Below are 12,869 nucleotides of genomic sequence, written 5' to 3'. Positions count from 1 at the left end.
CTTCTATTTTCCCCTCTTCTCTCCGCACCCAATGGTTTGATTTGTTTTTTTCTCTTTTCTTAGCTTACATTATCCCTTCTTCATCATTTCTATCTTGAGTTACTTGGTCCCAGTGGGACAGAGCCAGAGCACCACTCATCTTCGGTCTTGTGGCATTGTCAATACTGTGGCAAAGGGCAAATCAATAGTGCTGAATTAGTACTGAGAAAGAAAAAGAGAAACAAGTCAATTCCTCAGAGAGTTGTTTTGTATCTTTTAAAGGCCATTTTGCACGGCCTTTAAATTCTAGAAGTACATGTGAGCTTCTGCAGTTAGTGTAAAAATGCGATCGAGCTGAAGAAGTTTCCACACTTCTTGGTTTAAACTGAGCAGCACGCTGATGAACAACAGCAAGCTACTGTTTGAAAGCTGCTGCTCAGCTATCCAGACATAGAAGCAGACATCAGGTGTAAATTTCATATTTATTATAACAAAAATTATGACATGTTCATTTGTGCATTCGGCTTTAATATAACTCTTGGTATGTAAATGTTCTACAGCAAATGAGCTCTATACAATCATGCTGGTTGTGGCAGCAGTAAGGAACACAAACAAAACGTGTCTGTAAAAGTAAGGAAAGCGAGAGACCAGAGGAAAAAGTGGGTTTTTCTTTAAATGGTCTACACCACCTCAGCTCTAGCTAACTTGTACACAGCCACTCAGTCCGTTACGCTTAATGACCATGGCCCAAAGAGTCGCTTAAGAAAAAAGGTCAATTTTTCAGGTTGTGTCCTTAATGCCAAGGCTACAAAACATGTAAGCATCACTATACAACACTGAGCTATTTACAGGAATTCCCCAATCAACTGTTCTCTCAGAGAAAATTAGTGAATCTCAGTGACTTAAGTCACCTGAAAGAGTAAAGCAACTCCTAGGAGTTAGTCTCCATATTCTACAAATGTCTATCATTTTCAAGACCAAAAAAAGCCTTTTCTCTCAAAGAAATACAGTATTACAATATTACTTAAATCATTTAGCACTGGCTACTGCCCTGCTTTTCAAACAAAACAAACAAGCCATTTTAAAAAATATTACATCATCATCTGTTTCTCAGCAATATATTAAACCTTTTTATTATTTTTTTTATTATTTTTTGTTTTTTGTTTTTACACATGATATGTTAAGGGAAGGTTAACTATTTTAAACTTTACTGGTCAAGCGTCTCTAGAAGAAAGTCAATGAATATTAAACCTAACAAACTGAAAAGCTGCAGTTATCTGTAGTGGCAGGATAAGGAAAAGGAAGTATATAAAGGAAAAGGATAAGGAAAACCCCTGCTGTAATGCGAGCCCACTGGGTCCCGCACTCAAGTCTCCTTGTTTGTTAGTTTATTTCTGAGCAGTGAATAGAGTGGGTCATAGTGGTGTGTCGTAATAGTCTGCCAGGTGGTCCATCGGATACTGCCGCTGCTGCTGCTGCTGCTGTTGTTGCTGTTCCTGGTGCTGCTTCATAATCTCCTTGACTTCTTCTTCAAGCTCTGGTGGGATGATAAACTGGTCATCGGGATCGGGCTGTGCTGGAGCAGCGAAGTAGCCCCCTGTTTTTCTGAGCGGCGCATCTGTTGCAACTTCAATTAAGTTATGGCTCCTCTCTTGTGGAGCCACAGAACCGTTGCCCCGCCGGCGCCCTATTGTGCCCGTGGCAGAATATTCAGCCTTCCTGGGAAGGCCGGGCTCGTCTTCATTGGCACTGATGACGATACCTTCGTCGCTGGCTTCCACCGGCACTTGGAGGAGCTGCTTCTCCTTCGCTCGGCTGCAGTGGATGTCCACCTCCACTTCCACGCGGCTGCCATTGGTGAACACCCCCTCAATCGGCTCCTCATCGTCACTGTCCAGGCCGTTGTCGGAGAAGGCGCTGGAGAAGGTGGCGCTGGAGAGCTGCCGCTGGAAAGAATTGGACAGGCAGACAGGGTGCAGCATGCAGCGCTGCTCCCCGGGGTAGGCTGGGCTGTTCTCGTTCATGGCTACCTGCGGAGGCTCGTCGGATGCTGTGGACCCCACCTCACTGCTCATTTCAGAGGTGGAGATCTCGCTGCTGATCTCCGAAGCCATGCCGCTGCTGGAAGATGGCATCCCAAGCGCATCTGTTGGCCTGTCCTTGATGACCACATTGACAGACTGGGGGAAAATGCCTGGGCTAGGGGGTGGGACTCCATTAAGTTCACAGCAGCAGAAGCTGTCCTCCGTCACGTTGAGCTGAACCACGACAGCGCTGATACTGTCGTTGCAGCCGTAACTCTGGGCCAAAGTGCAAAGCTTCTTCGCGGCTGCCAGCGCATCAGGCACGTTTCTGACTGCCTCCACTGCTTCATCCATCGAGAGGCTGTCCCACAGCCCCTTGCTCCCCAGAATGAAGAATTCATCTTGCGGAGTTAAGGTGATGGACTGGACGTGAGGACGCGGCACAACACTCGGGTGAAGGAAGGTGTACCCCAAGATTCTTGTTGAATCCGTCACACCATTCACTTTGCCATCCTGAAATTAGAAAGGACAGGAAATTGGGAACAAAGCAGACAAGGATACACAGCACCTGCATCTCCTTGTGTTTTACTGATGGTTGTTATTGCATAATCCCAACACTGCCATTTACAGACAAGATGACTGAAAAGCAAAGTGACTTGCAAGGAGGTAACAGAGCTGGGATTAGAACACGGCAATGGCTGGTTTGCAATCCTGCACCACACCTCCTACACCCTATTGATTTATCATCAGCATCACCTATGCATAGACCAACGAAGCCGAAGTCTGCAACAAAGAGCCATCTATTCCGCTCCCGCAGCTGCGAGAGCCAACTGGACTAATGTTTTACCAGTGAGTCAGACTTATCCCTCCTCCACCCACGATATCTGGCTTTATACAAGGCAACGCCACACACAGCTCCATTTGATACAGGGGCAGGTCATTCAATTATGACTCTTCTCCTGCAGCTGTAGCATTCGTAGGTTTCATCCTGGCTCATCACTTCAGAAACAAAAGTTCATTTAGAAAAAAACCAAAACAAAAAGACTTTAAATGAAGCATGCAAGTCAAATGCAGCACAGAGCAAGTCTGCATTTCTCAGTCTGCTGAGTTGTAGTGAAATGTTTTACATGCCCCAATTACTTACTACATTCCCACTTAGACATGACATTTCCAAGGGGAGGAGGAGTAGTATCTGAAGGGAAAACATCAGTAAAAATTGATGTATTTGAGAAGTAAATCCCATGCGCGTCCAAATCCCAGGATCCTGTCCTGGTTAGAATCCAAGCTCTCAGAACAAGCAGTGCAAGTGTCTGATCAGCAAGCCTGGCTATCTGTCAGCTTGCTAGGGATAGCTGCATCCTGCTAATTGCGTGTTTGAGAAGAACAACAAATGTGAAGATTTACACTCATTTGGTCCAGCTGATGACTGCAGTGGTTATTATAAAGCAGATAACCACAGAGATGTGAATTAAGACTAAAAAAAGCTTCCCCTTTAAAACCACTCGGAAGAAAAAAAAAACCTTGTTAACTTCCCCATTAGAAGGCTGACAGCAGTGATAAGCCATTAACTTATGCATGAAATCAGTGAGTCATCTTCAGATTCAGCACAGAAATTTCCCCTTTCCTCTACAACAAGCGTGCCTCAGAGATGCACACTATGTTGGAGTGACTCCCAACTTGTCACGTTTGAGATCCCAGTTGCCACCTTTCCCTGGCTCGATCAATAGGCACATGACTTATTCCACCTCCCCACCACACGCACACCCTGCTCACGGGCATACAGGAGTGAGTTTTCTGCCCTTTCCTCCACCATTAGGAGGATTCAATATTTATCTATTCCTGTGCATGTGTCACACAGGGCAAAGTAAAACTGACAGCTGTGGCTTCAAGCTTGTAAGAAGGGAACAAATAAGTCTTCTTTCTCATGGTTCAGCTGAGCACAGGAAGAGGTTTCCTTTGGGCAAGTGCTCTCTTTGACAGTTGCCCATCAAAGGACAGCTCTGGGAATGCAGGAGCTCAGAAAGCAAATTCAGCCTGCCAGAAGCAAGGAGCCTCCTAAGGGAAGGACAGCATTGCTCCAAGTGCTCTGCCCTGTCATCCTTTTCAATTGCAGAGGCTCTTCATGACAGCTCCAACACAGCAATTCCTCTCCCCATGAGGAAGAGGGTGTCTGCTTTCCTGTTTTAGTGCAACATGCTCACAGCTGCTCACTCTCTGAAGCTAACCAAAATCCAGCACGGCAATGGGATGGAAAAGCAACTTTATCACACAATAACTTGATTGCATGATATAAATCACCTTGAAAGGAAAAGTGCAACTCTAGAATCTGTACCATTAACACTACCTCTTAGAGGTTTACTAATAACAACATGTAATTTCATGCACTGCTGTGCATTGCTCTCCAAGGAAGTTGCAAGCTGCAACAGTCCCTAACTTTTCTCTAACCTCTGTGATAATGGCCTTATGCTGCTTAATCCTCTTCAGCTCTTCTTCACAACTCATCACGTAACACCTGGACAAAGGCAGAGGTTTCCCATTCCGGCAGAGAACGGTTTGGCACTTCCCCACATTTGCCGAGGTTAGCGTGAAGCATCCACCAGGGTCCATGGGATCATGTTTTATATGGCAAAGCACAGCAGAGCCTCCAAGTTTTTGTCCAGCTGTTCCAAGTTTCCTGGAATTTAAACAAAACAGTGATTGTCCTTTAATTGGAAAACAAGTGTTACGGGTACTATGGAGAAACAGCCGCTGTTCTGCAACCACAAGCACTCGGTGCATTGACTCTATTGGATCACTGGGACAGAAACAAAAGTCTCCACTGAAGACTGTGACACTACTGCAGCAGTGCAGAGACACGTGCAACTCTCAGGCAAGGGGTTATTTACACATATGTGGATACTCAAATCTGCTCAATTTTAGAACAACAAAATTTGCACTTTTAAGAGTTGCACAGGTGTCTTCCTCTACATCTTAAACACACTGTTTTAAAGGTCAGACTGAGGGAAATGGAGAGGATCAGGAAAGTACTGAGGACTATTAATTTAATACAGGTAGAGCTTAAAAATGGGGTTCATATTATCCAGCTGTTTTTCTGACTTCTGAAGCTACAGATTTTATTATGAAAATAGTAATTCTAACTGTAAAAACTCTATTTTGGAGCAAAACCAGAAAGCAGAGGTTCACTGCTTTGTGATGTCTTCAGAATAATACTCTTAAAGTATCAAATGATGACCAAAAAAGCAGAGCGGCTGTTAACTCTGTTATAAGAAGGCACACCTGTTAAATAGGTTCTCTGAAATATTTAAGCCTGCTGGTTTAACAGGAGTTATAGTGGGAAAAAAAAATTAAAATCTATGGATAAAACTGAAGTTTTCAGAGTCCTGCCATTAGAATGTAAACTCATTTCAATACTAGATTGTGAAAAAACATCCATCCTTTCCGGTATCCCAGTATTTCCTATAGTAATTAGGAATTACAGCAATTAGAAAGGAAATTACAGAGGTTATTAAAATTTGTATTAAGGCTAGGTATAGCTGGCAAGAACTTTTAATTCAAAATCTGGGGAGAGAAAGCACAATTAAATTTGAAACCAAGCTTCAATGTGCTTCTTTATTTTCTTTTTTAAAAATCCACTTCAGGAGTGTTGCATATCATCTGTAATAATCCTCAATGAATGATTAAATGCAAGTGGAATGAATGCTATTTCTCCAAAGAAGCGGTTAGCTTATTTTGACTTGAAACCAAAAAGAAAAACAACCAAAAAAATCAGCAATTTTTTGTAGGAAAGCCACATTCCTGTGAAACTGCATTAGTAGTAAACAAAACCACTTAATAAGTACTCTTGATACTCAAATTTGTTATTATGTTTGAATATTTTAAGTATACAGCAACCACCTTCGCAGCTACCGGTCTGAGGCACTGTTATAAGCAATTACGGGAAGGAAGCATTTCTCTCTTGTGTTTGTTAGGTTCAGTACCACCCTACTGCTTCTGATCTTTCCTGATACTAGAACTTCAGTATTTTTCCTTTCTGAAGGTACAGCAATTCCACAATAAGCAATGCTACTTTTAACTTGATCCATTTCCTCAGCCTCTAAGCTACTTATTTGCTTTCTCCTTTGTTTCCCTGACCTCTTCGTTCTCCTTTGTTCAATTCCCTTCATACTGCTTCACTTGGTGTCTCCCCAGGCACAATTTCTTCTTCTGTCAAGAGCGGCACGCACGCAGGTTTCCAAACCACTACAAAGAGCTACTATTATACTCACAGCTACCATATCACAATCTCTTTGGATAGGTCCATGCTCAAGTAATATTCTAAGGTGAAAGGGATGACAGCATACAGACATTTATAAGGAGTCAGACTACATGTTTTAAATATTTGTGTAGCCTTAAATAACCTGAATTGATACAGAAAAACAGAAAGGATGAGCCCAGGCTTTGCAGCCAGTAACAATAAGGAAGTTTAAAACACGACGAAGAGATTCATACTACTGACTTGGTTACAGCAACTGTGAATTGTAAGACTTAAAGAAGATACCAGAAAGAAGTAAACCTCCACCCACCACTTAGTAACTTTGCAGGTGGTTTGTTTTGTTTTTGTTTGGGTGGGGAGGTGTTGAAGTTTTTCTCCCCACACCCAGAAGGAACAGAGGGCAATATTCCCCAAACCAGCAATAAAATAAAGCACCACAGCCAGACCCCAAGGCTTTTTCCCCCCGCCTTGCATTTTTTCTGAAGCAAGAGCAGGTGTCTGACCTGAAAATGAATAAACTGCCCAGTGAGCATACACAAGATAGAAGAGGCTTCAAATCTAAGACTCACCTCTGCATAACGATGAAAGTGTTGATCATGTATTCCTCCTCATTCTTTGTTTTCTGCAGCTCTTCTGCTAAAATGTCGCTCATTGTGCACTGCAGCAGATACGGCACTTCCACGTTGCGGTCACCATCAAAAACACCATAAAGTGCCTCCCGGTTGTCGCAGAAGTTATTGGCTGAAAGTGCTGCCACACACAGCCTAGTGAAAAAACCAAAACAGGAGAACATCAAGGTTGTTACCTACTACTAGTTTCTCATCTTGTCAGTCTGACCAGAGAGATGCAGCCCAGTCTGAGAGCTAGTTTCAACCACCTCTGTTCATATGCATTTCAGGACTGCTTTCTGAGCTGTGGAGAAGAGTCAGGCCCATCACAGTGGAGAGAACTAAGCTAAGATGTGGAGAGAACTACACTGGTAGTTCAAGTCAAGCTCTAATGCTTCTTCCTCCTTTTCAGCATGTGAACAACTCTCTTATTTGCAGAAAAAGAGGGAAAAGTATCTCTGAAATAACATCAGTTTAAACTGCACTTGCTCCCCCAAAAGCCATCCTTGTGATTTAACATGCCAATGACCAAGTTACCCCTTAACGGTACGTAAAGGCATGCTGGCACTTGCTACGGAAACCGAGGTAGCAGAAGATTTCTAAAAAGGTATTTGAGGAACAAAGAAAGATTCATCACATTGCCAGCAACACAGAGACTAGCAGACTCTTGGTACATTATTTGTCAAGTGCTGCCTTAGTCACAGGAGCTCTGCACACTATGAATATTCAGAGTTTTGGCCATTCTGCCTCTTCTTTTAGTATCTCTGATTTGCTTGGTAAACATCCTTTGGTTGAAGATAAAGAAGCTTTGCAAAGAGGAAAATGCTTTTAAACACTCAGATCTTTTGCAAGTACCGGAGTCTTGCATAGACAAAATGTGTCGGCTACACTCGTATCTTAGCAACTTCCCTAATAAAGACCAAAGTAGAGAGCTAGCCAGGGGCCCAGTACACAAATATAGAGTCATGGCATGGCCCCTGCCTTTGTGACGTCCAAAATCTCCCCAAAACTTTCACTGAAAAAAAGGGTTTCTTTGTATCATGAGCACAGAGGCGCTCTGCTGCTAGGATGACGGTCGTGTAACAAAAACCACGCCAGGTCGTACTTGTTCTTGACGCCTGATGCTTCTGTGTAACCGTGACTCCACACTGCCGGCGCTCCTGAAGCATCACCGGCCGAGGGCTGGTCGATCTTGAAGCAACGGATATTGCTACAGGGAAAAAGGAGAGGGGAAAGATGCAATGGATTGAAGCGCTGAGATGACCCAGCTTAAAATGCGAAGATAACACCTTTTCCCCCCCCTCCCAGTTCTTAATGCAATACATTTAATAAAAGAAAATGAAGCAGGACATCCAAAGTGGTTACTTTTAAATGTCTGTATACAAAGAACAAAAAAGCAGTAAAAAACTGAGTCTCTATGAGGGTGTCAAGCTGCATTGTTTTACTTAGCCAGCTTTTCTTTCCCTGCCCTCACCCCTGAGCTATTTGTTTCAAACCTGGCCCAGTAGAAACACAAGGCAAATTTGTCACTAGCTTGATGAAAGCCAGTACAGGGGTGTGATTTTTTCAATTATACATCTCTCCTACCCATTTTAACAAGTCTCTGGGCTCTTTTCACTGTACCCAAATGAAACCTCCTGTACGACCCACACCATCCCCTATATGGTGGAGAGACAGAAAGGGGGGAAGGATGGAAAATATTTAATTATTTAGAAGTAGCAATGTGTAATAACAGCCTTCCATGAAAATGCCCACAAAACAAATTTGCTCCATCCTAGTCCTGCACCACCCTGCAAGAGCCAGCCTGCGGTCCTGACAGCGGGCACAGCCCTTCTCTCTTCCCCAGTTGTGCAGGCCAATTTTTACTTAGGCCCTTGATCCTCTACCCTCCAATTTACTACCAACATAGCCTTTAGCCTAAGCTTCAAATATCTCACAGAGCACAGTAAAGATTTAAAAAGGGCCCAGCCCTCCCTGTTTATACCCTTCTCTTCACAGCCCTACTTTGCTGGGGAGAGATGACCTGCCCTCTGCTCCCTACTGCTCTCTTCCAAAGGCAGGGAAAGGGAGCTCCCCACATGCCGCAGACACTTCAAAGGCACATGAACCTTTCATGAACCAAATGAATCATAAAAGGGCACAAGCAGAAAGGTCTAACTGTTCACTCTAAGCACTCATTTTTCTCCATCCAAGCCCCCACCTGACCTGAACACACAGAAAAGTCTTTCCAGCATTGCACAGCCTTCCTCAAATAACCTGAAGTACTGTCACATCCAGTTCAATTTCTTTTTACACTAATAGTCAGGATGTGCACATCAGCGAGGGCAGATTAAAAAGCAAACAAATTACATAAATAACATTAGAACTGGTGTTTTAAGCCCTTGGTTTTGCAGCCCTCGGTGTGTCAAACAGGAGGCATACATCTTGCCAAGAGCATTAGAAAAGATTATCTGACCCCAAATCAAACTGGAAACCTAGGTCTCTTCTGAAGTAGCAGAGATTTTAATGCTGTCTGCACCTGCACTATACTACACACACAAGCAAACACTTTCTTTGCAGACTTCTCATACAAGGCACTTATCCTTCATGGCAGAGGAATGTGGATCAAAAACGTTTTTCTGTTTGTTTCTTTTTTAACTGGGCTGACTGACCCCTGGTTCCTGGGCAGGTCAAGAGCCTAGAGTCATCTCAAGCCTTCCCAGCAGTGGTGAAAAAAAGCTACTTCAATGCATTGCTTGCAGCTCCCTCAGTGGCACCACTACAGACAGACCATGCGCCCAGAAAGGAAAGCTATCCGGAAGCACACCCAATGCAGGGGATACGGGCTAGGGCTTCTGGACAGCATAGTTTATTTTACCTCTAATTTGACTGTTACAATTGAACTAGACGTTCTTCCCAAAAATCAGTGTAGCAGCACTTTTTTTTTTTTTTCATTTGAATTCCTACTGAAAATTCTTACATCCAATAAATCCCTTGGTAACATCCTCCTAAGCATGCGAGCCTCCTTTAAGATCTCCATACATATTAAAAAAGCAAGCATGCATGACAGGGCTCTTCTCGCCAGCACTGAAAATACATATTAACCTACTACCTGCTTGAATCCTGCCAGGGCACAGATGGAGAGCTGCCTTTCACATGCAGAAGGAAGATATAAAAAGTACCAAGTGTACAAGTATTTTTGTGCCTGCTACAAAAAACAAGCGAAAGGAGCACCTCCTCCCTCACAGTCAATTATAGCAGTACACCGTAGAAGTCAGTGCAGTATATGAGTACAGACACTCAGAAGCCGCTCAAAGACTGTGGCTAATGAATATCAGGGAAGAAAACCTTAGGTCTTAAGAATAACTTGGGGTTTTTTTTAAAAAACACCACCCCCCAACATTAATAAGAAAAAAACCCCACAAATAACCAAGGAACTTCTTCCACAGAAGAGGAAAGAAGTTTCCTGTGAATTAAAGACAATGCATATGCCAATGAAAACACGGCACGTAATTGGGCCACACTACTCTTTTGCTACTTATGACTTAAATTTGTACAATACTGCTATAGGGCGTGATGCCTGAATACTGAAGTGGCGAGAAACTGGCTTGCCCATCTTGTCTGCTGGGTTATAAACAGTAAAAGCTGATCTTTAACTTTTGATACAACTTAATTAGCTTTGTAACATCCCCTCTATGAACCAGAGCAACATTACAGACTGTTTCTTCAGGAAGATCTCCTGAATATGATGAAGCGGCTCCTAAAATAGAGGAGTGCTCCTTTTTTTTTTTGCTGTCTGCTGCAGAACATGGACTCTTGTTTTTATCTGTGAAAACTCATCATCATTCAAATTTCCATTTAATTTGATAAATCTGATGATTCAAGCTAAAAGCAAACTCAAACTGGAAGTTTCCCTTGCTTGTACAACAGATGAGGTTTACTATTCCAGCACTGGATCTTAACAATTTAAAAGCAAACCACACGAAGCAACTGCTCAACCCTTAAAAAGTAAATCAACCCTTCTTGGAATGATCCAGTATTTAAGGATCAAAAAGACTGAGAAGAAAACTTGGAGCTGGTGCAGTTCCCTTCAGGACTTAAGAAAAGTTCAAGGCAGCACCATTGTCCACAGATGATCTGGTTTAGCACAACAGTTTCTCAACAACTGCAGAAAGAGGCAAAAGGCACTTGGCGAATTTCAGTTGTGGATGACACAAGTTCTAGGGCAGGAAACAAACAGGTAGATAGGAAGGAAAAGGAGGGTCCCAAAGAAAGGGAACTAGCTTTTCTGCAAGCAGACTGGGAGATGCAAGTCTTCAGGAGAGGTTTAAATATGGGAAAAATAAATATTTCTAGGACAAAAGCAGAGAGGCATGAAAGGTAACAAGAAACAGTACGTGAAGAGGTAAAAAGCAGCACAATGGCAAAGACAGACCCAAACAGATGAATGTGAAGGAAAAGATGCAGCAAGCTGCTACCTTTTGCATGTCAGCGGTGCAATAAGTAAGTATTTTGGTTAAATCTAATGTCAGAAGTAAAATGGAGATCAAACTGGCCAAACAGTGGTCATACCAGACTAGCAGACCTCTGCAGAAGTTACAGCTGAAAGCAATTGCACTGAAGTCGGTAAAGTTATTCTCTTTAACAAAGCACCAATTTCTGACCTACCCACACAACCTGTTACTTTCCGATCCACTGACAACAAGGAGCCACGCTCCTTAAAAGAGATTTACACTTCTGTGCATTGTGGTTTTGTCACATCCTAGTGACAGGAGTCACTGCCCCCTCCCTACTCTGTAAGGTAACTCACTTCAGCAGCTCTAGGGTTTTGTGATCCAAGGCTAATCTGGGATTTCCAGTCAGGTCCAGCTCTTGTAGTTTTGGAGGCAGGTTTTCAGGCAATGTGACTTCACTCAGCTCATTGCAGCTTAGGTCCACACACTGTAAAAGGAAAGCAAGAGAATTTAGATGTTACCAAGATCACACAAATTTTGATTAAATGTAGTAATGCGTGCTTCATAAACAACAAAGGCTGCAACAAAGACCATTCATTTAAGACCATTCATTAAGTTCTTACCAAAGAAATTCATATGGCATTCAGCCATTTTACCAGATGTCTGGGATACCTAGAAATATGTTCCCTCCATTTCCATCTGACCAGGTGTCATCTTGTTACAAAATTATTAAGTTTTGTTTGCTCTTCACAGAGACAAAGGTGGTCAGTGTATTTTCAAGTATTTAAGAGAAAGTATTACTGACGAAACCAGTCTTTTAATAGACAAAGGAAACAGAGATAAATACAGTTGGAGCTTCTAAGCCACTGGCACAGCAGTCCCTCTTCCAAAGACAGTTTAAACCAGCATGAGAATGAGCAGGCTCTCAGGAATTCAGTAATTACTGAGGGACATTAAAATAAGCAGGGTTATGAATGCATGTGGAGGGGAGGAGGAGTAGAGGAGGAAAGGAAAAAACACTGAAGCAGTTTTGAACATGGTTTTGATTTGTGTCATCTTAGATGGATTAATATTTAAATCTGAAGTCAATAAAATGAGTGAAAAAAATTTAAAGCTTAAATATTTCAGAAAAAATATGATACAAAACAACAGAGAAACTTGCTGGCTACCCACCAGCTAAGCACAAATTAGCTAGAACAAGTGCACTAGAATGACAAAATCCCCAAACAAACATTGTTTAGAGCTACGTGTGCAGATGAAAGTCTATACACAAGAAAAAATACGCCATTTTAGAACAAAACCCACTCTCCAAACCCCGTTACAGCACCAGCAGTGTAGCATGCACCAAAAATTGGGGGGAAAAAAAAGATACTATTTTTTTTGCTAGGACAGAGCAGGCAGAGGATAGAAGAACTGTCCACATCTTTCAGAAAAACCGGTTTCTACTTTCAACCTGCAAAAAGAGTAAGACTTCAAAAACTTCAATAAAACAGAAAGTTGAAAAGGGCTGGGGCAGGCTTTTCCCCGCTGCACATTTTGACCATTACATAATTTCCATTGACACAAGAGAGAC

General features: G+C 42.6%; 1 protein-coding gene across 1 annotated transcript in view; it reads right to left on the bottom strand.

The window, feature by feature from the left end:
* Window positions 1-442: 442 nt before the first annotated feature.
* PHLPP1 (PH domain and leucine rich repeat protein phosphatase 1) overlaps window positions 443-12,869 on the bottom strand; it is a 141,901-nt gene continuing 129,474 nt past the window's right edge. The window contains exons 13-17 of the mRNA XM_030511187.1: window positions 11,653-11,783; window positions 7,969-8,073; window positions 6,825-7,019; window positions 4,449-4,677; window positions 443-2,516 (exon numbers count right to left, since the gene is read on the bottom strand). Of these exons, the coding sequence (XP_030367047.1) occupies window positions 1,395-2,516; window positions 4,449-4,677; window positions 6,825-7,019; window positions 7,969-8,073; window positions 11,653-11,783 (1,782 nt within the window). The 3' untranslated portion in view covers window positions 443-1,394. The remainder of the gene's footprint in view (window positions 2,517-4,448; window positions 4,678-6,824; window positions 7,020-7,968; window positions 8,074-11,652; window positions 11,784-12,869) is intronic.

This window comes from Strigops habroptila, chromosome 1 (genome assembly GCF_004027225.2).
Source record: "Strigops habroptila isolate Jane chromosome 1, bStrHab1.2.pri, whole genome shotgun sequence".
Taxonomy (NCBI): domain Eukaryota; kingdom Metazoa; phylum Chordata; class Aves; order Psittaciformes; family Psittacidae; genus Strigops; species Strigops habroptila.
The sequence above is the reverse complement of the archived record's forward strand: the minus strand, read 5'-3'. Positions and strand labels throughout refer to the sequence as shown.